At 39.4% G+C, this 25,996-nt stretch overlaps 1 protein-coding gene across 2 annotated transcripts in view; it reads left to right on the forward strand.

The window, feature by feature from the left end:
- KATNAL1 (katanin catalytic subunit A1 like 1) overlaps window positions 1-24,202 on the forward strand; it is a 100,702-nt gene extending 76,500 nt beyond the window's left edge. For both annotated transcript variants that reach the window (XM_070409393.1, XM_070409392.1), the window contains exons 9-11: window positions 9,817-9,951; window positions 14,606-14,732; window positions 16,016-24,202. In XM_070409393.1, the coding sequence (XP_070265494.1) occupies window positions 9,817-9,951; window positions 14,606-14,732; window positions 16,016-16,214 (461 nt within the window). In that variant the 3' untranslated portion in view covers window positions 16,215-24,202. The remainder of the gene's footprint in view (window positions 1-9,816; window positions 9,952-14,605; window positions 14,733-16,015) is intronic.
- Window positions 24,203-25,996: the final 1,794 nt, after the last annotated feature.

The following is a 25,996-nucleotide window of genomic DNA, read 5'->3' on the forward strand; positions in this document are numbered from 1 at the left end:
CCGGGAGTTGGCTTGGAGGAGCCAGAAACCTATTGTTGTAAGCTGGAGATGTATATGTGATTTATAATGGCTCCCAACACCAAACTCCCACTCTGTAGGAATCAGCTAGCTGGGGCCAGCCTGGGCTTGAGTTGCAGATTTCTTGGAAGGTTCTTCAGGACGTTTAGGTAGACTTGGGGTGTCAGAGACATTTTGCACAGGGAGAGTCTTGAGTGTAGTGACTTTAGAGCAAGGGCCAATTTTTACATGTGTTTGGCTGGCAACACCCATCATTCCCCCTTCCCCCCCGGCCGCCCCCCCCCTTCCCCCGCCAGCATCAGCCTGAGTAGAAGCACTAGCCCCATTCTCCTAAGTCAGTTTGGCCATACCCTGCCAAGCCTGCATCAAGCAAGGGCATTCGGCTAGCTGTGACTAGCTTGCACCTGCATTGTACTCTTTTTTTTTGGAAGGTTATCAAGGAGGTAGCCCAGACTAGTCACAGTATCTCACATTGACCTGCACCAGAGCCCATCTCAAGAGGTCCCAGAACCAACACACATGGTGGCTGACTTGAGACCAAACCAGAGCATGACCTGATTTAATTCCATAAGTGGCACACCTAAAGGGAGATCTTGGCAGGGACGAGACATGCTGAGGCAATTCCACTTTGTGAGCCAGCCTCCACACAGCAGCTTGTACACTGTGGTTGGGGCAGTCCTCACAGTCAGCGAGCCTCTGGGCCAATGGATGGCCAACAGCAATCACAACTAAACTACATCAGATGAGCTTATATATCCCACACAAGGGACATTCCTGGAGCACCTAGCTCAGTTGATTGAGGAGACTGTACCACTGAGCCCCACAGGGCATCTACTACATAAGGCTACCTTACCAAGATTGAGAAATAGCAATCTATCTAATTCCCAGAAACAAATACAAAGAGTCATTTAAAAGGGGAAACAAATGAAAGAACAATAGCAATCCCCAGAAAAAGAAATAAATTAAGTGGAAGCGGGCAATGTACCAGATATAAAGTTCAAAATTATGGTTAAAAGGATGCTCTTCAAGAAAGAGATAGCAAATATGGAAAAGGACACAGAAACCTTAAAAGAGAACTAGTCAGAAATGAAGAATACACTAGAAGGAATCAACAGCAGACTAGATGAATCAGAGTATCAAATCAGCAATTTGGAAGACAAGATGAAACCAAAGAGACCCACACCAAGACACATCATAATTAAAATGTCAAAGGTTAAAGACAAAAAATCTTAAAAGCAACATGAGAAAGACAATTATCTGCAAGGGAGCTCCCATAAGACTGTCAGGAAGTAATGAAAAGCAAGGACCTACAACCAGACAACTCTACCCAGCAAGTCTATCATTTAATATTGAAGGAGAAATAATGAGCTTCTAGACAAGAAAAAGCTGAAGGCATTTATTACCACCAAACAAGTATTACAAAGAAATGTTAAAGGCACTTCTTTAAGAAGAAGAAAAAGAAGAAAAAAAGAGGAACATAAGTGTGTATAATAAAATGACAATAAATATGTACCTATCAGTAATCACTTTAAGTATAAATGGATTAAGTGCTCCAGTCAAAAGACACAAAGTAGCTGAATGGGTAAAGAAACAAAATTCATGTATATACTGTCTACTAGAGACCCACCTCAGATTGAAAGACACATGTAGACTGAAAATAAAAGGATGGAAAAAGATATTTCATGCACATGGGAATAAAAGGCTAGGGCATCAGTTCTTATAGCAGACAAAATAGACTTTAAAACAAAGGCTATAATAAGATACAAAGCAGGACATTATAAAGGGATCTATGCAAAAAGAAGATATAACCCGCCCTAACCGGTTTGGCTCAGTGGATAGAGCAGCCGTGGCAAACTACGGCCCGCGAGCCGGATCTGGCCCGTTTGAAATGAATAAAACTAAAAAAAAAAGACTGTACCCTTTTATGTAATGATGTTTACTTTGAATTTATATTAGTTCACACAAACACTCCATCCATGCTTTTGTTCCGGCCCTCTGGTCCAGTTTAAGAACCCATTGTGGCCCTCGAGTCAAAAAGTTTGCCCACCCCTGGGATAGAGCATTGGCCTGCATACTGAAGGGTCCCAGGTTCGATTCTGGTCAAGGGTATGTACCTTGGTTGTGGGCACATCCCCACTATGGGGTGTGCAAGAGGCAGTGATAGATGTTTCTCTCTCATCGATGTTTCTAACTACTCTATCCCTCTCCCTTCCTCTCTGTAAAAAAATCAATAAAATATATCTACACTAATAAAAGAGAAACATGGTAATTGGCGTACAACTGCTACCCTTCCCATTGGCTAATCACGGGCAATATGCAAATTAGCTGTCAGCAAAGATGGCGGTTAACCGCCAACCAAGATGGCGGCTAATTTGCATATTGCCGGCAGGATGGGGCAGCGCCATCGTGCCTGCCCCTCCGCCATCCAGGCCTGCTATCTGTGACCTGGATGGCGGGCGACCCAACCCAGGGCTGGCGGGGCGTGACCTCAGCTGTCCCCTACTGGCCAAGACCCCAACCGGCTCTCCCACCAGCAGACCTGGGCTGGCCTGGCGGCTTCGGCTTCAGCCCGCTGTCACGCCCCCCAGACCCGCTGCTGCCAGCAGACCAAGGCTGGGAGGCAGAGGCCCCCAACCCGCTCCCCCCGGCAGACTAGGGCTGGGGAGGCGGCTGCTGCAATCGCCCGCACTCACGCCCCAACCTGTCTGATTGCCCCGACCCGCTCCCGCTGGCAGACCAGGACTGGCGGGTAACCCTGGACCCGCATTCCCGCGGGCAGACCCAGGCTGGCGGGTTGGGGGCGTGAGTGCAGGCGATCACCCCAAAACTGCTCCCGCTGGCAGACCGGGGCTGGCGGATTGCCCTGGACCCGCATTCCCCTGTGTGCACCTGCCCGTGGGATCACAGCCGAGATCACGAGCAGGAAAGGGCGGCCTGCAGCCAGCCCCTGTGTGCACCTGCCCCGTGGGATGCAGCCATGATCAAGAGCATGAAAGGGCGGCCTGCAGCCAGCCCCTGTGTGCACCTGCCCATGGGATCGCAGCCGCGATCATGGAGCAGGAAAGGGTGGTCTGCAGGCAGTCCCTGTGTGCACCTGCCCGTGGGATGCAGCCACGATCACGGAGCAGGAAAGGGCGGCCGGCAGCCAGCCCCTGTGTGCACCTGCTCATGGGATTGCAGCCGCGATCACGGAGCAGGAAAGGGCGGCCGGCAGCCAGCCCCTGTGTGCACCAGCTCATGGGATCGAAGCTGCGATCACGGAGCAGGAAAGGGCGGTCTGCAGGCAGCCCCTGTGTGCACCTGCCCGTGGGATCACAGCTGCGATCACGGAGCAGGAAAGGGCGGTCTGCAGCCAGCCCCTGTGTGCACCTGCCCTTGGGATCACAGCCGCGATCACGAGCAGGAAAGGGCAGTCTGCAGGCAGCCCCTGTGTGCACCTGCCCTTGGGATCACAGCCGCGATCACGAGCAGGAAAGGGCGGTCTGCAGCCAGCCCCCCTGTGTGCCTTTCCCTAGGTAGCCCTGGGGATCCCACAGTAGGGAAGGGCGCCCCACCCTGGCCACAGCTCAGGGGAGAGTACAACATGCAGTGGAGGCCAGGAGCCTGAGTGATCAACAGAGAGGGGTGCCTGCTTGAAGCCTTCAGGGTGTGGCTGGTGGTAGGCCTCCAGCAGGCGCGCGGGCACACACACACACACACACACACACACACACACACAGCGCCTACTCTGAGCTTCCAATGTGGTTGGGAGCAGACCACCAGTGGACACACACACCCGGCAACTGCTCGGAGCCTATGTGGCGGGGCTGGGGGCAGGCCCCCAGCAGGCCCCCAGCAGACACACACACACACACACACACACACACACATACACGGGGACGGCTGCACCGAGCCTCTGCTGCCAGACTGTGGCCATCAGTAGGACATCCACTGAGGGCTCCCAGACTGAGGGGCAGGCTTGGCTGAGGGAACCCCATCCCCCAGTGCACGAATTTCGTGCACCGGGCCTCTAGTTTAAAAATAAAGAAGATAGAACCCTTGTAAACATTTATGCATCCAAATAGGAACACCTGAATATATAAAAGAAATCTTGTTGGACATAAATGGAGAAGTCAATAGTAATGCAGTCATTGTAGGGGATTTTGATGTCAATGGATAGATCTTCCAGACAGAAAGTCAATAAGGAAGTAGCAGCCTTAAATGACACACTAGACAAGATTGATTTAATTGATGTTTTCAAGAGCATTTAACCCCAAAGTAGCAGAATATACATTCTTAACATGTATCATTATTAGGATAAACCACATTAGGACAGAAAACAAGTCTCAATAAAGTTAAGAAGATTGAAATCATATCAAGATCTTCTCTGACCACAATGGTATGAAACTAGAAATTATTTACAAGAAAATAACTGAAAAGCATTAAAACACATGGAGTCTAAATAACATCTTCCCAAATTATGAATGGCTAAACAGTGAGATCAAGGAAGAAACCAAAAGATACCTTGAGACCAATGGAAATGAGAATACAACAACCCCAAATCCACAATGAAAATCAGTCCTAAGAGGTAAATTCATAGCATTTCAGACCTATCTCAAGAAACAAGAAAAATCTCAAATAAACAATTTACTAGTAATCTTACATTTAGGGGAACTAGAAAAAGAACAACAAACAAAGCCCAAAGTGAGTAGAAGGAAGGAAATAATAAAGATCAGAATGGAAATAAATGAAACAGTCTAAAAAAAATACAAAAGATCAATGAAACCAACAGCTGCTCGTTTGAAAAGATAAACAAGATTGATAAACCTTTAAGCAGATTCATTAAGGAAAAGAAAGAGAAAGGACCCCCCCCCCCCAAAAAAGATTATAAATGAAAGATAAAAAGTAACAACTGATAACAGAAGTACAAAGGGTTATAAGAAAGTCTTATAACAACTACATGCTAACTAATTGGACAATCCGGAAGAAATGGATAAATTCCTAGAAATATAAAATCTTCCAAGACTGAATCAAGAAGAAATAGAAAAATCTAATCAGACCAACAAAATCAAAGCAATAATTAAAAAAACAACAAAAAACAAACTTCAGAACAAACAAAAGCCCTGGACTGGATGGCTTCACAGGTGAATTTTACCTAAAATTCAAAGAAGTAACACCTATCCATCTCAAACTATTCCATAAAATTCAAGAGGAAGGAAGACTTCCAAGCTCATCTTACAAGGCCAGCATTTATAGTAATTCCAAAACCAGATAACGATACTACAAAGAAAGGAAATTATAGGCTAACTAGAGGCCTGGTGCATGAAATTCGTACACCGGGGGGGGGGGGGGGGGCTGTCCCTCAGCCCATCTTGCACCCTCTCCAATCTGGGACCCCTCGGGGGATATCCGATTGCCGGTTTAGGCCCGATCCCTGTGGGACATCCCTCTCACAATCTGGGACTGCTGGCTCCCAACCGCTCGCCTGCCTGCCTGCCTGATTGCCCCTAACCACTTCTGCCTGCCAGCGTGATCACCCCCTAACGACTCCCCTGCCGGCCTGATTGACGCCTACCTGCTCCCCTGCCAGCCTGATTGTCCCCAACTGCCCTTCCTGCAGGCCTGGTTCCCCCCAACTGCCCTCCCCTGCCAACCTGGTCACCCCCAACTGCCCTTCCCTACCAGCCTGGTCACCTCTAACTGCCCTCCCCTGCTGGCCTGGTCCCCCCCAGCTGCCCTCCCCTGCAGGCCCAGTCACCCCCAACTGCCCTCCCCTGCCAGCCCAGTCACCCCCAACTGCTCTCCCCTGCTGGCCTGTTTGCTCCCAACTGCCCTCCCCTGCCAACCATTTGTGACGACATGGGCGTGGCCATCTTGTGACCACATGGGGTTGGCCATCTTGTGCGAGGGTGTGATGATCAATTTGCATATTACCTCTTTATTACATAGGACTTTATTATATAGGATATCCCTGATAACAGATGCAAAAGTTCTCAATAAAATATTAGCAAATTAAATTCAGCAATGCATTATAAAGATTATACACCATGATCAAGTGGGATTTCTTCCTGAGATGCAAGGTTGGTACAGTATTTGCAAATCAATTAATGTGATATACGTAAACAAAATGAAGGATACAATAATATGAACACATCAGTAGATGCAGAAAAGCATTTGACAAAACCCAGCATCCATTTATGATAAAAACTTTCAGCAAATAGAGGGAACATATGAGGGGACCAAGGGAGCATACTTCAATATGCTAAAGACCATATATGACAAACTGACAGCTAACATACTCAATGGAGAAAACTAAAAGTGTTTCTCTTAAGATCAGGAACAAGACAGAGATGTTCACTGTTTCCACTCTTATTCAACATAGTTCTATAAGTCCGAGCTACAGCAATCAGATAAGAAGTAAAAGAAATCCAAATTGGCTAGAAAGAAGTAAAACTGTCATTTGCAGATGGCATGATATTGCATACAGAGAACCCTAAATATTCCACCAAGGAACAACTAAAAATGATAACTGAATTCAATGAAGTAGCAGGATACAAAATAAGTATTTAGAAATTGGTTGCATTTTTATACACAAATAATGAAATATCAAAAAGGGAACTAAAAATAATCTATTTGCAATTGCATAAAAAAAAAGAATATCTAGGAATAAATTTAATCAAGGACATAAAAGACCTGTACTCGGAAAATTGTAAGACACTGAAGAAAGAAATTTAAGAAGATACGAGTAAGTGGAAGCATGTACCATGTTCATGGATTGGAAGAATTAACATCACCAAAGGAATCTATAGATTGAATGCAATTCCTATCAAAATACCAATGGAATTTTTCACAGAACTAGAACAAATAATCCAAAAATTTATATGGAACCATGAAAGATTTTGAATAGGCATAGCAATGTTGAGAAAAAAGAACAAAATTGGAGGTATCATACTACCAGATACCAAACTATACTACAAACTGTACTCCTATGGTAATCAAAACAGCATGATACTGGCATAAAAACAGACACATAAATCAATGATACAGAATAGAGAGCCTAGAAATAAACCCACACGTAGATGGTCAATTAATCTATATATATAAAAGCCTAAGTGACTGTTACAACCAGACGACCGGCCGGTAGCTATGATGCACACTGACCACGAGGGGGGCAGACACTCAGTGCAGGAGCCCCCCCTGGTGGTCAGTGTGCTTCCACAGCCAACCTCCCATGGCCAGCCAACCTCCCGCAGTCCTTTCCCCTGGCCGGCTGGCCCCAATCAGCCCCGATTGCTGGCCAGGCTGAGGGGCCCCAACCATGCACAACAGACAAGAACATACAGTGAGATAAAAACCGTCTATTCAATAAATGGTGTTGGGAAAATTGGACAGATACATGCAAAAAAAATGAAACTAGACCACCTTCTTACACCCTATATGAGAACAAGTTCAAAATGGATTAAAGACTTAAATGTGAGAACTTACAAAACTCCTAGAAGAAAACATAGGCAGTACATTCTCTGATATTTCTCTTAGCAATATTTTTTTCTGATATATCTTTTTGGGCAAGGGAAACAAGAGGAAAAAAAGTTATGAGAGTTCATCAAAATAAAAAGTTTTGCACAGCAAAAAAAACTATCATCAAAAGGAAAATACAGCCTATTGAGTGGGAGAAGATATTTGCCAGTGATACATCTGATAAGGGGTTAAGTATCCAAAATTTATAAGGAACTCATACAACTAAACACCAAAAAAGCCCAAACAATCAAATTAAAAAATGGGCAGAAGACCTGAATAGACACTTTTCCAAAGAGGACATAGAGATGGCCAATAGACATATGAAAGGATGCTCAAAATCATTAATCATCAGAGAATTGCAAGTTAAAACCACAGAGAGATACCCCCTCAGACCTACCACGCACACCTTTCAGAATGGCTACCCTATATAATAAAAGCCTAATATGCAAATTGACCAAACGGCAGAATGACCGGTTACTATGACGTGCACTGACTACCAGGGGCAGCTCCTGCATTGAGCTTCCCCCTGGTGGTCAGTGCACTCCCACAGGGGGAGCATGCTTAGCCAGAAGCTGGCCTTATAGCTGATGAGCGCAGTGGTGGTGGTGGCAGCCTCTCCCGCCTCTGCTGTAGGCAGGCGGTAAGGAGCAAGGGGTCCCAGGCTGCGAGCGGGATGTCTGACTGCTGGCTTAGGCCCAATCCCCGGGGGTTTAGGCCTAAGCTGGCAAGCAGACATCCTCCAAGGGGTCCCAGACTTTGAGAGGGTGCAGGCTGGGCTGAGGGTCCCCCTCCTCCAGTGCATGAATCTCATGCACCAGACCTCTAGTCATTAATAAATCAACAACAAAAAAATGCTGGCGAGGATGTGGAGAAAAGGGAACCCTAGTGCACTGTTGGTGGGAATGCAGATTGGTACAGCCACTATGGAAAACAGTATGGAGGCTCTTCCAAAAATTAAAAATGCACCTGCCTTATGACCCAGCAATTCCATTCTGGGTATATATTTATAGAAATCCCAGACAGTAATTTGAAAAGTTATGTTAACCCCTATAGTCATTGCAGCATTATTTATAATAGCAGAGATATGGAAGCAACTCAAGTGCCCATCAACAGATGATTATATAAAAAGTGGTGGTATAAATGTTTATATGTGTATACACACACATATACATACATACATACACACAATGAAATATTACTTGGGCATAAAAAGAATGAAATTTTACCATTTGCGACCACATGGATGGACGCAGAGGGTATTATGCTAAGTGAAATAAGTCAGACAGAGCAAGACAAATATCAGATTATTTTATTTATCTGTGGAAATTAAAGAGCAAAATAAACGAATAAAAGTAGAAACAGCCTCATAGATTTAGAGATCAGACTAATGGTTGCCAGAGGAGAGGGAGGTTGGGGGTGCTAGGTGAAAGATGTGCAAATTGGTATTCACAAAATAGTCCAGGGTATGTGAAATACAGCATAGGGAATATGGTCAATAATCTATATATATAAAAGCCTAAGTGACCATCCAATCATCTGACCAGTAGCTATGACACACAATGACCACCAGGGGGCAGACGCTCCGACTGGTAGCTATGATGTGCACTGACCACCAGGGGGCAGACTTGGCAGCTGCGGTTCTCAGGTGACGTACCCGGAACCAGAGAGGAGGGAGTCCGATTCCAGGGTGCATCACCTGAGAAGTGCCCTCTTGCAATCCGGAACCCCTTGGGGGATGTCGGAGAGCCGGTTTTGGTCCAGTCCCCACAGGCCAGGCCGAGGGACCCCACCAGTGCACGAATCTGTGCACCGGGCCTCTAGTATTGTAATAACTATATACAGTGCCAGGTGGGTACTTGAAATATCAGGGGGAATCACTTTGTAAATGATTGCCTAACCACTATGCTGTACACCTTAAGCTAATATAAAATTATATTGAATGTAAACTGTAATTGAAAAGTAACATTTAAGAAAATAACAATTTTTGAGGAACTTCATGGTTTAAAAAATCAGAGGGATAAAACAGAAGAATCTTTCATGCCTTTTCTTTTGAGAGGAATATACTTTATTTTCTTACAGGGAAAAAAAGGTTTTTCTTGTTGGATTAGAATCCTATAATAGATGATGTGGACTCTTCAGTTTCCTTTTTTATAGTTATCTGTTGAAGTGCCTCGTCTGCCACCATCCAGAAGTCAGAAGGACTGTTATTTTTATCATTGAGCCTATCACCAGCCTGTGACTGATGCTTGGAGTGTTAGTTGAATGAAAAAATAATGGACTTTTTCCTCTTACTGTATGTAGGTGTTGGAGGAGCTTTAGAGAATGATGATCCTTCCAAAATGGTTATGGTATTAGCTGCTACTAATTTCCCATGGGATATTGATGAAGCTTTGCGAAGAAGATTAGAGAAGAGGATTTATATACCTCTCCCAACAGGTACAATGTATTCCCTTTACAGTGTTTCAATTTTTTTCCCTGTTATCTTTTTTTCCTCTTGTCTTTATTCCATTGACATTCTGCTAAAAGAAGTTTTTAGCATTACAAAACCTATTTGCAGTACATTTCAGAGCAGCTCTTACACTTAGAGCAGAATTCATGTTAATAAATTGGGTAGGACATCTTAGTTTTTACTTTTAAACTTGAAGAGTCTTCATTAAACTTTAAGTGTTTAAAAATAAAGTTTCCTTGAGATATTCTGCTTTAGAAAAATACCATTTTATCCTATTGATGAACATTGAAATTTTCTTAAGGGTTTTTTTTTTAGATTTATATATTCAGTGAAATGTATAAATCTTTAGTGTAAATTTGATGAGTTTTGCCAAGTGAATATTCTTGTTTAATTATTATCCTACTCAAGATATAGGATATTTCTTTTATCCCAGAAAGTTTCTCTGTGCCTCCTACCAATTAATCCAAACCCCTTTTACTTTCCTGATTTTTATCACCATAGATTAGTTTTACATATTATTAAACTCCATATAAATGGAATCATGACATATGTACTTGTGTATGTGGTTACTACTCAACATAATGTTTTTGAGATTTATCCATGTGGTTACATGTATCAGTAGTTTATCTGTGATATTATTATACTGAAATTTTTTATTCTCTTTTTGATGGACATTTGAGTTATTTTGACTATTATGAATGAAGCTATAAATATTATCATACAAATATTTTTATGTACGAATGTTTTTATTTCTTTTGGGTAATGTAGATAAGAAAGGAATAGGTGGATCATAGTGTAGGTATATGTTTGATTTTGTAGCACCCAGACTGTTTTCCTTAGTGGTTGTACCATTTTATACTTCCATCATCAATAAATGAGATTCCAGTACTTCCACATCTTTGTCAACATTTAGTATTGTTGGTATTTTAATTTTAGTCATTTTAGTTAAGTGTGAAATGTCATTTTATTATGGTTTTAGTTTGCATTTCTCTGGTGACTAATGATGTAGAGCACCTTTCTGTGTGCCTGTCGGTCATTGGTATATCTTTTGTACAATGACTTTTCAAATATTTTGTACAGTTTTTAATTGGTTTATTTGTTATCTTATTCATACAGTGTAGTTCTTGATCATGTAGATGCATTGTTAATATTTTCTTCCACTTTGTGGTTTCCCTTCCAATTTTCTTTATGGTGTCTTCAATAAGCAGAAGTTTTAATTTTTATTAAGTCTTCTTGTCAAATTTTTCTTTTTGGATAGTGCTTTTTGTGTCTTAAGAGTCTTTGCTTACCCCAAGGGTCAAAGGTTTTCTTCTTCATGATGTCTAGGGTCAGAAATGGGAAGGTTCAGTAGCTAAAGATGACCCACATCTGGAGCCTGGGATCATCTGGAATGCTGTTACCCACATGCCTGGTGGTTGAGGCCTAGGGCCTCAGCTGGAGTACCTCCATGTTACCTGTAGACAGACAGATTTCATACATGGTAGCTCAGGGGTCCAGGTGTGATTATTACACTGGAAAAGTTGCAAGGTGCATTATTAGGACCTAGCCTTGAGGTCATGAATTGCCACTTCTGCCTTACTCTGGGTGGAAGTATTTATAAGCCCAGCCATTTTCAGGAGGAAGGGAATTAGACTGCCTTTGGGTGGGAGGAGCATGTGTGGGATAAAAGAAACTCTTGCAGTCATCTTGTTAAATTCAGCCTTCCATGATCAACTGAAGGCAAGAAGTCAAGTAACAGGACAGGTGGAGCTTGGCCTGACACTAAATCTCCTCTTAGTTCTTACATCTAAAAATGGCAGTGTCCACCTGGTCAGCCTAATGGTCTTCTTTCTCCAGCCCCCTCTAATTCTATTTTCTTAGATTAACCTCCTTAACCATCAAGGCATCATCGTCTCATGGACTCTCAGTAACTCTCATCTCTTTTTCTTTTTTTAGGTTTTTGTTTTGTTTTGTTTTGGGGTGTGTGTGTGTGTGTGTGTGTGTGTGTTTGCTTGTTTCTACTGCAAGTTCACACTTTCTTTCTCTGTTTCTGTCACTTGCCTTTGGTAAGTGCTCTGTTGTACTTTTCCTACTGACCTTTTTTCACTCTGTTACATGTGTTTTGCTTTCTACTTCCACATCATTATTTATGATGCTCCCATTTCCTAGATTGTTCATGTTCTTCCCTTCCATTTAAATTTTATTATTTCTCAAAGTTGACATTAAAGCATTTAATTCCGAGGTCTTCTTTGCCCTGGCCTATCTCTCTACGTGGACTCTACATCCCTGGGTGTTTCATCTACATGATCTGTCTCACAGTTTATCCTTCATAAAAGGGATCTGGGTTTTCTCGATTTCCCTCTGCTCCTATTTGGTGGTGATAGGACAACGAACATTTACTGAGTGCTGACTGTGGGCAAGGCTTCCAGTGTATTAGCTTATCTAACTCTCACAACAGTCTTATGAGGTAGATTCTATTCTTATCTTTATTTTACTTATGAGGAGACTGAGTCACTGAGAGGTTAAATATCTTGCTCAGGGCAGCAGAACAGGGGTATGAGCACAGTCTAGCCCCAGCATACACACACTAATTATCCACTTCACTGAACTGCCTAGTGTGTTTAAAGAGAATTGTTATCACATATTTATTTATACTTAGAATGTGTGTTAACTTGGCTCTGTAGCCATGGCAGGTCTTTATACTATTATTAACACATTAACCCCTCGTTAAATCCTTTTAAAAGGTCATTGATTCAGTTTTATGGAGCTGATAAATCCCACTTAGAACCTTCTAACAAATCACTGATACAACCAGTATTAAAAGTTAATCTTCCCTAAATCATAGTTATCAGGGAAAAGGAGGACACTTCCAACTAAGCGTCAGACCACCAGGCCCTCACTTAGGAACAGGTTCCTTTAAGTTGACTGTGTAGACCTTCCTTTTTGGGGGATAATACATTTCATTCTATTTGGTGTTTAAGTTCTTAGGGCAGTCACAGTAAAACATTTGCTTTAGAAACACCGTGGTGGTCTGCTAATGGGACTAAAGGAGCAAAGCGAGATTTGTTCACTAACACTCATCTGCTCCATGTGGGGCACTGTGAAATCAGTTCCTCTGTTAAATTCAGAGTTCATTATGGGGCCATCAGGAGCACAGCCGCATTCTGTAGCAGGGGACCCAGGAGCTTCCTCCCCTTCTCTCTTTCTTCCCACACTCCTGCTGACCACCTGAGTGGAGGAGTTGTTTGGCCCTACACCACTTGCAGTGTACCCTGGTGAACTGCAAGGTGGGCTTACTGGCTAGGAATGGCCAAGGATTGGGAGCTCCCAAGGTTAAGGAATTCTAGAAATAAAGGTTTTTCTAGTCACATCCTTTTTTTGTGTGACAATCCCAGATAATACTTGGTTGCTTCTTTTTCCACTGTGGTTGCTCTTTGCTTTGCTCTGTGTGTGCACGTGTGTGTGTATGTGTGTGTGAACACTATTACACAGATACAGAAACATAGATTAAAATACTCAATTATCCTGGCTAGGTGGCTCATTTGGTTGGAGTGTCATCCTGTACACCAAAAGGTGGCAGGTTTGATTCCTGGTCAGGGCACTTACTTAGGTTGTGGGTTCCATCCCTGGTTGGGGCATGTACAGGAGGCAATCGATTGATGTTTCTCTCTTTTTCTCCTTCCCTTTCCGCCTCCCTCTCTCGTTCCTCTCTTGAAACATATCCTTGGGTGAGGGTTAAAAAATTTCCTGATAAGTGTGATAATTGCAGGGATAACTCTGTCCTTAGGAGATAAGTACTGAAGAATTTAAGATGAAGTGTTGTGATACCTACAGCTAGCTCTCAATTCTAAAACGGGCAGGGAGGAGAGGAGAAGAGAAGGGAATGATAATGGCAGTATGTTGACAATTGGTGAATCTAGATGAAAGGTAAGTAGGTGTTCATTGAGTTTTGTACTTGTAGATTTAAAATTTTTCAAAATAAAAGTGGGGGAAAATTAAATTTCATTTTTATATATCAGGAAATAATAAAGAGTTAGATCCAACTATGCATTATTTTACTGTGCTGTATTAAGCAGATTTGCTACTAAAACAGATGATAAAACTGTAAGCATGGTTGTTTTTTAAAATATTGTTTAAATTGATTTGTTTGAGTTTAGACATTTTAATCATACTGGCATAGCAAATGTCTGTGGGCTGGCTCTCCAAGTGAAACATTTGTGCTAATTGTTGTGTTCCAGAAAAATAAAATTGGATTTTTACAGAACTATTGACTAGAGTTGCAGAACTCCTTTCCTGTATCATACTAAAGAGTGAGCAAAGTAATTTATAGAAGTTATACTTTATGCAGTCTAATTTCATAAAACTTAGGCCAAATATTTTTGTTTTTTACTGAAAGCATTTCTGGTGCTTGAATACTGATGTTTTTATTTTACATAAAAGGATCTCAGACCCATTGTTCTCATAGCAGGTATCATTTTTTTTCAAATTTTAGTTATTTCAACCAAAGCACATAGGAAGTTAAATTCCAGGAGTCATGCAAAGAATTGATAATACTTGTAGACTCAGTTACTAACTCTGTTTTTGCTCCTGAACATTAATATGTGATTTCTCATCAAAATGATATAGAAAAACATCTAACAATAACAAAAAATCTTCTAACAGCAAAAGGAAGAACTGAGCTTCTAAAGATCAATCTTCGTGAGGTTGAATTGGATCCTGATATTCAGCTGGAAGATATAGCGGAGAAGATAGAGGGCTATTCTGGTGCTGATATAACTAATGTTTGCAGGTATTTTTTAAATGATCTGTGACCTTAGAGATTAGTTATATATTTGGCAGGAGGACTGGTCTCAAAGATAGTATAGTTATTAGCCCGTGACATGAAAGCAGCCACCCATTTTCTTGAAATGATCTCCCGATTTTTCTTGTTTTTTTTTTTTTTCTCTCTACATACTTTCATTGTTCATTGTTAGATGAATAACTACATAGCAATATGGTCACCTTTTCTATCCTGTGATTTTTTAAAAGAAATTATTGTGTCTAGCACATTTTAAGGTTAATTTAGCCCTAAATTGGAGCCTAGTTGCATCAACGTGTAAAATAACAACTCTTAGTTTTGGTTGACATTATTTTAATATTTGCAGATGAATAAACTTGACCAGTTTAAGCTGTGAAAGATACATATATATTAAAATTTTCCTTTCAATTTAGTGAGATCATAATTTTTAGATAAACTACCACACTCAACAAAGAGGATTTTCTTTTCTTATTTTCCTAACGGTACTTAAGTTGACATCAGTGGCCTTTCTTTAAAACCACAACATCTATGTTTATGACTTTTTCTACCATTATTTTTCCTGTGTGCATCTAAGTTTAGTGGCACACAGTAAACTCACAATAGTTTATATTATCACTGTAGTAAAGTATATAAGAATCTGAAGTTTTGGTTGGCTTGGTATCCTAATAGCTTTCTCATGAGCACTAATTGTCCATTTTCTCTAAACCTTCATAGTGATTTACAAGTCTTCAGAGTGGAGCTGAAAATAGGACCTGGAGAAGTTAGATTTGTTATTCTTTTAGTTGCCTACAAATTCTCTGTGTAGGGAATTCCATATCCACTATATGCAAATACATTCATGTTCTAGAGAGAGAGGTTCCTGGCTTTACCTCCTCTAATTAGATTATAAACAAATTGGTATAGATTTGAATTATACTAATACTGAGCCATATGTTTATTTCTAAGTGTACAATTCAGTATTTTAAAATTTTACTTCAGTTTTCTAAACTTTTTGGTAGTTTTTGTGGAACAAGTGGGGAAAATAATAATCAGTATTATCTGAGTCCAATATGGACTTTTAGGGTTCATGAACAATACATTTTATGTTTAAGTCCTTTCCATTCTGTTTTAACCTTTCGTGAACTCCCAGGGTGTCTCTGAGGTAGAAAATTCCACACAGCATCATAAAATCATATGACATGATCTTTTGAATGTTTTCCCTTAACTTTGTTACAGCTGAAAGTGTTTGTAGCATTTGCAACAATAAGTATTCACTGACTCTGGTACATTTCTAGGGATGCATCCTTAATGGCAATGAGACGGCGCATCAATGGCTTAAGTCCAGAAGAGATCCGTGCACTTTCTAAGGAGGAGCTTCAGATGCCTGTTACCAAAGGAGACTTTGAATTGGCTCTTAAAAAAATTGCCAAATCTGTCTCTGCTGCAGACTTGGAGAAGTATGAAAAATGGATGGTTGAATTTGGATCTGCTTGAATTTCTATCAGCTCTTCCATTTCTGGTATTTTTGTTTATAAAATGTGAAGAAATTTCTTCATATAGGTTTGGAATTTTTCATTGGAGAGATTTTCACTTAAAGGCAAATAACCTAGAACCACAGAGTATAAATGTTGTTGAAAAATGAGAAAAGCTTACATAAAGAGCCTGATGTATTAATATTGCACCCTAAAGCAGGGTGTCAGGACGGCAGAGGAAAGGGATCGGTGTGCTATTGTGGAAACTTGTTTACAAAAGATTTAGAAGGACCTCTGTTCCTCACTTGCATTTGTTGTCATCTTAAAAAATATGGTTTCATCAATTTTTAGAGAGAGAGAAAGGGAGAGGGATAGAGAGACAGAGATATTGATGAGAGAGAAACATTATTGGTCACCTACCACCTGCACACCCCCTACTGGGGATCGAGCCTGCAACCTGGGCATGTGCCCTGACCGGGAATAGAACTGTGACCTATTGGTTTTTAGGTTGATACTCAACCATTGAGTCACACCAGCTGGGCAGTCGTCTTTTTTTGTGTGTGTGTTTTTCTATTCTTTTCTCTAAACATGAGGGACCTACATATGTTGACTTTCAACATTAACACTGAGTGTGTGTCAGATTCATTATTTGTTGTTAAGAATGATAGTTTTGGATTAGATAGTGAATTTGCTAGTTAAACCTCTAGAATTCAGCTACTTACTGTTGGAGTCTATCATATGGTTTGAACTTTTACCCTTCCTTTCCCCACCATTTTTTTCTATTAGCTGCTTAGTCATTTGTTGAGCTCTGGGCAAGAATATCCGAATGCTTTGTGGTTTTTGAGTCATTTTGCCAGGTTGTTTCTCTGGTCTTTAGTACTTTTTGCTGGTACTTCTCATATTTCATATTGAAAGAATGGGAAGAATATTATGATACGATGTACTTCTTCATTCTAGACCTCTCAGTTTTCACTTTTCTTTCAATGTGGTCAAACAGGTAACCTCCTTATTTTTTTCAGCTCCAACACTGTTTGATTTTTGTTGAATTTGACTTCTGTATTCTGAACAAGTCCACTCTCTTGAGTTAATGCAAAACAAACAAAACAAAATCTATAATTTTCCAGACAGCTTAATAAAATAACCTCATGTATAATGAATGATGTTCATTTGAAAAATTTGAAATTGTTCTTTGTCAAGGTTAAGAACTTGTACACATGGTAAGAAGATTGAGATGAAAACCTGTCATGCTCATTCAGTTTAGCAGGAATTAGACAGAAAGAGGCCAGAAAAAGTAGATGGGCATATATCTAGTCACCAGTAGAGGGAGTTTTCTGGTATTAAAAATTGAAATTAAAATTGTTTAAAATTGCATTTATCCTATTTTGATTGGGCAATCTATGCTTTGATGGTCAAGCTTTTAAGATTTGTATTTGTTGATATCCTGAATTCTCAATTTTGGAGAGCACCTACTGGTTTAAAATTAAAAATAATATAACTCTTTAGACACTTTAAAAAAGCCTTAGTATCTTGAATTTTTTTCCCTACTAAGAGCTATTTAATCTTCAGATAAGTCTGACACTGAACTCCAGTGTTCATATAATGCTGTAAGTTATCCCCCTTTCCTCTGAGGCATAGATTATAGGAGCTAAAATGATAAATCTATTAAGATTCTAAGATTTTAAAATCATGATTTTATTTTAATTGAATTCATTCATCTTAAAAATTGAGATGAGAGAAGTTTCCTTTTATTCTTTTTTCTGCCCAGTTTTTATTTTATTTTAAACCATTCTTATTTTTCAATTACAGTTGACATGCAATATTATACTAGTTTCGTGTGTACACTCCAGTGATTAGACATTATATGACTTACTAAGTGATCATCCTGATAAATCTTGTACCCATCTGACACCATACATAGTAATTAGAATATTATTGACTTTATTCCCCATGTTGTACATAACTATTCTGTAATTACCAATCTGTATTCTTAATCCCTTCACCTTTTTCACCCATCTCTTAACCCCCTTCCCATTTGGTGACCATCAATTTGTTTTCTGTATCTGTGAGTCTGTTTCTGTTCTGCTTGTTTGTTTACTTTGTTTTTTAGATTTGATTATTGATAGATAAGTATTTATTGCCATTTTATTGTTCACATTTCTGGTCTTTTTCTCTTTCTCCTTCTTCTTCAAACCCTTTAAAATTTCATGTAATATGGTTTGGTGGTGGTGAACTTTAGCTTTTTCTTGGGAAGCTCTTTATATGTCCTTCAATTCTAATTGACAACTTTGCTAGGTAGAGTGTTCTTGGTTGTAGGTCCTTGCTTTTTATCACTTTGAATATTTCTTACCACTCCCTTTTGGCCTGAAATGTTTCTGTTGGTAAATCAGTTGACAGTCTTATGGGAGCTCCCTTCTAGGTAACTAACTGTTTTTCTCTTGCTGCTTTTAAGTTCTCTCTTTGTCTTTATCCTTTGACATTTTAATTATGATGTTGTCTTGGTGTGGGTCTCTTTGGATTCATCTTGCTTGGAACTCTCTGTGCTTCCTGGACTTGTAAGTCTATTTCCTTCACCAGGTTAGAAAAGTTTTCTGTCATTAATAGGTTTTCAATTTCTTTCTCTTTTTCCTTCTAGCACCCCCATAATGTGAGTGTTGGTATGCTTGAAGTTGTCCTAAAGGCTCTTTACACTATCCACATATTTTTGGAATCTTTTTTCTTTTTTTTATTATGATTGGATGGGTTTTTTTTTTTGCTTCCTTATATTCCAAATTGTTGATTTGATTCTCAGAATCCTCTACTCTACTGTTGAATCCCTATAAATTATTCTTTATTTCAGTTAGTGTATCCTTGATTTCTGACTGGTTCTTTATTATGGTTTCTATGTCCTTTTGCATGCTATTGAATTTCTCACTAAGTTTATCTACTTTCCCCTAAGTTCATTGAGCATCCTTAAAACCAGTGTTTTGAACTCTGCATCTAGTAGATTGCTAGTCCCCATTTTGTTTAGTTCTTTTTCTGGAGTTTGTTCTGTTATTTAATTTGGGACATGTTTCTTTCGTTTTTGATTAAAGAAATAATCCCATTAAGATCTTGCAAACTATTGCCATCCAGTAACATTTTTTTCCTGATATCCTAGGGCCAATCATTAAAGCATTATTGTTTTGATTGTTAGAACTTGTTTGTATACTTTAGTGGATTAGTTGCAGCATTTTCTAGGTTTTGTGTTACTTGTCTTGGCATGCATTTCATTTTTTAAAAAATTCTTCATGGGTAATGATATGGTGATTGTGATTTAAATAAATTATTAGTTAGGCAGTGTTTGGAAACTCAGGCTTCCCGGAAACTTACCTTTTCCAAGTTAAGTGAATCAGGTGTGCTTTGTTATTTCCTTTGTTTCTCATTTTGCTCCATCAGTGGGTGGTGAATACTCTGTATATTTTCAACCCCTTGAACCACCCTGAGGAAACCCCGCAGGTGTTCTATCTGGCCTTGGCAGTACATTGTATGTACACCATCTTTATTGCCAGAGTGTTGCCTTACTCAGAATGAGAGCATTGTTGTGTTTTGCTGTGTTATCAAATCAGAAAGGTTTGGTTCCTCTAATTCATCCAAAAGCATGAGTATTTTGGGTTTTGCAACACTACCTTGTTAGGACTCAGTTCAGCAGTTCTGTCTTGCAGACAACTGTTCAGATAGTTGTTGCGTTCAGCAGATTTGCTTTGGGTGCTTACTGTGTACAAGAATCTGGTTAGGGGCTCTGTGCTTACATTGTTGAACCAGGCAGCATAGATTGGATTGGGCACTTTCCATAACTACACAGTGTAGTTTTTGGCTCCAACTCATGAAACTAATTCACATCATAAATGGAGACGCACAGTCGTCTGGGTGTGCTTTGGAAAGATAATAAGTAAAATATTTTCTCTCTTTAAATCTGTTTTAAAGTTAGAACTGATATCCATTTATTAGATCTATAATTTATAGATCTGGCTATATTTATTAATCATTTTTGTCATTTCCTAAGCTACATGTTTATTGTAAACATGCACACATGTAACTATGGTAGACACATAAACATGTTATGTGTTGTTTGTAAACATTTGATCTCATAATTTTTTCATTTTTTGAAGAAATTAATATTGATGAAATACACCAAACAAGTAGCTCTTTAATGTAGACTGAAACCTTCTAGTAATGCAAGTAAACAATAGATAATGATATCACAGACTTCATCTTCTGGTCAGTGGCATTATAGGCATTGCAGAGTAACCAGACCCACCTGGGAGTGGAATCCGTCTCTAGAAATACCAGGACCGCTTGGTAGAGGACACACATGTGGTCTAGCTGCATAATTAAGGGCTTTTTCTGAGCTCCCGAGATTGCAGTTTTATGCTGCAATATTTGACTGTAAAAAATAGAGGGTGGCACTGGCCGGGTGGCTCAGTTGGTTGGAGCCTTGTTCTGTACACCAAAAATGTTGCAGATTGGATTCCTGGTCAAGGAACATATCTGGTTGCAGGTTTGATCCCTGGTCAAGGCTCATTTTGGGGACAACCGATTGATTTTTCTTTCTCACATCGATGTTTCTCTCTTTCCCTCTCTCTCTCTCTCTCTTCCCCACCTCCTCTATCTCTAAAATCAATTAAAAAAAAAAAAAACAACCCATATTTTTGGGTGAGGATTAAAAAAAGAGTAGGCTAAAATCACTAATTACTCAAAAAGTGAACAGGCAAGTGTGTGGTGAATCTACTATGAACAAACATACAGATACCTCAGGAAAAATGTGTGTACAGATCAAATGTACAATGTAATTGTCACTCTTCCACTTTGCTACATCTAGCCTGACTGTTGAATATGTAATTATTGATAGTCTTTAAGTTTGGAGCAGCTAGAGCTTGTTTGACTTTCTTCCTAGGAAAGAAAGTCAACACTGTGTACACTGTTGAGTTTATAGTGAGTCAAAACAGGAACCAGTTGACATGGTTATGTTTCACTCCCCCTCAACCCTAACTTGAGATGCAGTAAAGGACTTAGGCAGGCATTTCTTATTGTGTGGGCACTGGCTCCTTCAGTATTGTCTTGATTATTGAATCTTTTTTGTGTAATAGTAAATTTCCACTCTCTCTTTGATCTTATTGATGATAAATACCTTAGGATATATCCCGTATGACAGGCATAAAGCATTAAGGATATTTGCTGGCCTTTTCCAAGAAATGGCTACAATACTTGTATGAGGAGACAATAGTAATTATTTTAATATTTTTGTATCTTTTGTTCCTTAACTTTTTGATTGTGTAATATTTTTTGGATACCACTTAATTTGTGATGTACATAATATTTATGTAAATCTCAGAATCTGTCACAATAGCAAAGAAGTAGGAATTACAGTTGGAGGGAGTGTTAAGAGATAAAAGTCAACTCCACATGTTTTATTCTCATCTCCACTAATTATTTTTTCAGAAAAAGCTAAAAACTCTGTCATAATGACTATATTTACTTATTTATACTTTTAATTAGATTTTTCATACTTATTTAATTGTTGGGACATTTGCTTTTAATATTATTTCTTAATGTGGAAACTGTACAAATATTTAAAAAATAAAATTCCTAAGATAATAGATGTTTTTAAACATTCACAAATTAACAATAATTCTTTGAATTTTTATTAGGTTTTTAGGTTTTGGACAATTCTTTAAACATTTCTAAATTTCCAGGTGACTCACTAATAAAACAAAAAATATTAAGGTAATGTCATAAAATTTATTAATTTTATTTTACCTTTCTCATTAATTGACCTTATTTTATATATGTATATAAATAACCTGGATACTGTTCTGTCACCAGCAGTGTGTAGGTTTTTGTTCATTTGGAAATTTGGCACAACATATAGGAAATTAATAGAGGTTTTCCTCCAATAAAAGGGTTCTCATTTGATTTTATGTTCAAAACTATAAAATGCACTTTTGTTTTACAACGTCTGTTGGAAAACCTGAGTCTTTGCACATGTTATTTCCAGAGTTTACCTCAGTTAGACAGGCTTACTTGGTTTTAGGTGGGAAGGAAGGGAAATTATTTAAATTCAGTTCATCCCTCTTGCCCTTTCCCATTAACTCTTCTTCTTCTTCTTTTTTTTTTTTTTTTTTACCCTGAATCTGTTATTTAAAATATTTGTCTTTCTTTCTTTGGCAAAGCCACATATTCCAAATTAAGCTTCTGTGAGATGTCTGAATTATTCTTCCCATCTTTGTCATGGGCAGCTTCATCACACATCCTCCCAGTTTCTCACAACTTCCTAAGTACCAGCTAATGTGCACCATTAAAAGTCTGGGAACCGAACTCTAAGAACCTAAGTACTTCATGAACACACATGGGGATGGACACACATGTTCAGCAACAGAGCTGCCTTCAGTGCTCATGGTGTGGACAGTGTCCAGCGAGATCACTTCACTACGTGTTATGATGATTTGTAATTGTTTTCCTGAGATTTTTGTTTCAGTGTTTGTCTCTCAGTATTTGGAACTTAATTTAAAGAAAAGGATGTTTCTGAATTGTATTTATTATATGTGATTTTCCTTACATGTTGTGCTGCTATTTTGCTAGTTGTGTGACCTTAGTTGTGTTTGTTCACAGGTTGTAATTTGTTAATAAATTTATAGAGTGTTGCTTGTTGTTTTCTTTGTGGTTCATATTTGATGTACAATCACTGGCCCACTTAACTATCACCAGTGTGAGTAATAAATCCCTCCCTAGTAAGCAATGACTTTCCCCAAATATTAATTCTTATAAAATCACATATTATAAATCTGACATTTTGTGTTTGCCATAGATTATACGAATAATTTTAAGGTCAATGCAGGTAAGATGAGTGCCTTTTCAACTATTCTAACTGATTTAATAAATACACTTGTGTTATTTGTGTAAAACATTTGCAAACTGGATGTCCATATGGTGAATTTTCCAGATGACTCTGTCTGATCTTGTGAGTCCCCCAAATTGTTTTTTTAAATTCACAGACTTTTTTGGGGACAGTTTTGGATTTACAGAAAAATTCAACAGTGAAGAGAGTCCTCAAATATTTCCTCCCTCCACCCCTCCAGTTTCTCTTTTTATCACAAATTCCCTTTTTGGTACAAATGTACCATATTGATACATGATTATTACTAAAGTTCATAGTTCACATTAAGGTTCACTCTGAGTTGTACAGTTTAATGGGCTTTGACCAAAGCACAATGCTGTGTGTCCACCATTATAGTATTGCACAAAACAGTTTCACTGTCCTAAAATCCTCTGTGCTCCCCTGTTCATTTCCTCCCTCCCCCTAACCTCAGACAACCACTGATCTTTACTTACTGTCTCTATAGTTTGCCTTCTTCACTTAGCAATATGCATTTTAGGTTCTTTCACGTCTTTTTGCAGCTTGATAGTCCATTTCTTTTTTACCATGGAAAATATTCCATCATAAGGGTGTGCCAATTTGTTTATTTGTTCACCTACCGAAGGCCATCTTGGTTGTCTTCAAGTTTTAGCTATCAGGAATAAAACCACGACATTCATGTGCAGGTTTTTGTGTGGACCTGTTCATTTCAGTAAATACCCAGGAACGCAGTTGCTGGATGTATGGTAAGAGTATGTACAATTTTATAAGAAAATGCCACACGGTCTTCCAAAGTGGCTGCACCTTTTCCATTCCCAGCAGCAATGAGTGAGAGTTCCTGCTGCTCCAATCCTCCCCAGCATTGGGTGCTATTGGTGCTCTGATGTTCCGTTCTGCTAGATGTGCAGTGGCATCTCATTGCCATTTTAATTTCCAGTTCTCTAATGATCTAATGTTGAGCATCTTTTCATTTCCTTATCTATTTTTAATTGTTTTTTTATTGAAACCCCGCTAAAATGTAGCATACTTTCCCCCTGACTTGTAAAATAGACAATTTGAACTTAACCCTTTCTTTCTGATTGAGAGTAACCCCCATGATATGCCACCCTCAGCAGCTAGTGGAGGGTAGCAGAGCTTTTCTGTCTGTCACTAAATGGTCTTTGAGTTTTGGTGTTTGCTTTTGTAGTATGTTTACTCTTCTATTTCCAGGCTATTGACCTTTATTTCTCTTCCAGTTTCCTACCTCCGGTCTTCAGTGAACTTCGTGAAAATAGTTGTTAGAATTATGGGTGAGTTAGGAGTACAACTGTTTGGGGATGAGGAGTGGTATGGTGATTTATTGTTTGAGCATTGGTGCTTTGTATCATTTCTCTAGGCTGTCTATGGCCTTGTTAGCTTTATTTTTAGTTTCCAGAAGTATTGCAGGTAGACCAAGTATGAAGTAGAAATTTATGCATAAACATGTTGTCATGTAGTTTTATAATATTTATTGCTGGAAGGGACCTAGCAGCAATTTCATGGCCCTACCTTTTTTTTTTTTTTTCCTTGCCATGACCATTAATGAAGACTTGATCTTTTTAAGGCATAAAGGAAAAGAATTAGGTACAAAATTAATTAGGGACAAAAAAGGAAACCTTCCCACTCTTCCTTTAGTCCTTTCTCCTTTCTCCAGAGCATATGGCCAGTGCTTCTTAGTACTGTGATATGGTCCCTGGCTCCTGCGGCAGAGCATACTTGAGTGTTGAATATTTGCCCAAAGAATCCAGGTATTTAGTTGGAAACTGTAAGATAAGAGCTTTGCCTGGCCAGCTTCAGCTGTACCTGGTCCAGACAGACTCAGGGATTCACCTGGGATCTCGCAGCCTCTTGTTCACAGCCATCATGCCCACAATTCCAGGACAAGCGAGAATGGGGATCCAGGAGCACACATGTTCAGTACCTGCTTCCTGGTTTCTTTATGATCAGAAAAGGGTGATGGTCAACTCTTCCCTAATTTTAATTTTCTAAGATCCTCTCAGGATCTTTCATGTAAGTTTTGAGAGGTTCAGCACATTGAGACCTGACATTGGGAGCAAATAACTTGGTTCAGTCCCCTCATCTCATAGGTGAAGGAACTGAACCCAGGAAGATATTAAGGCATGTGTTCAAGATCACATTCTGAACTGGGCTACAGGACTTATACATCTATTTCTGATCTTGAAGAATGCTGCAGATAAGGAGTAAGGAAAGTGAGCCAGGCAGCAAAATGCTTGTTAAGGAGCTTTAAGCCTCTGAAACATGATACAGATTATTTACCCAAGTTGATGATAGTTAAGAATAGGAAATATAAGATAAATTGACATCATAGGCCCTAGCTTGTTTGGCTTAGTGGATAGAGCATCGGCCTGCGTACTGAAGGGTCCCAGGTTTGATTCCAGTCAAGGGCACATGCCCGGGTTGTGGGCTGGATCCCCAGTAGGGTTGCGTGCAGGAGGCAGCCAATCAATGTTTCTTATCATTGATATTTCTATCTCTCCCTCTCCCATCCTCTCTGAAATCAATAGAAATAAATATTTTAAATAAATAAATTGACATCATAGGATTGGAATTAACATTTATAATGTTTGCTTTGGGCTAGATACTTTTATTAAATCCATATCTTAGCTCTAAGATCTATTTACGATTGTTTGCTTTTTGCAGAGGAGGAAACTAAGACTTACAGAGTGACTTGCTCTTGTAATTTGACTCTTAAGAAGTGGAAGAAGGAATGGAACCTAGGTCAGTTTCATTCCAGAGCCCATTGCTTTGTATTCCAGCATTGCTTTCAACAATGTTAAGTGCAAAAGTACTCGATTTTTTAAATGATTATGTTATACTCACTCATTTTTTGGAGGTTATTAATCACTCTTTACTTTCCCTTTCCTGAAATGCTTTTAAAAAAACAACAACAAACA

The sequence above is a fragment of the Myotis yumanensis genome, unplaced genomic scaffold (genome assembly GCF_028538775.1).
Source record: "Myotis yumanensis isolate MYYU_CA2020_CCGP unplaced genomic scaffold, mMyoYum1.0.hap1 SCAF_3, whole genome shotgun sequence".
In the NCBI taxonomy this organism is placed as follows: Eukaryota; Metazoa; Chordata; class Mammalia; order Chiroptera; family Vespertilionidae; genus Myotis; species Myotis yumanensis.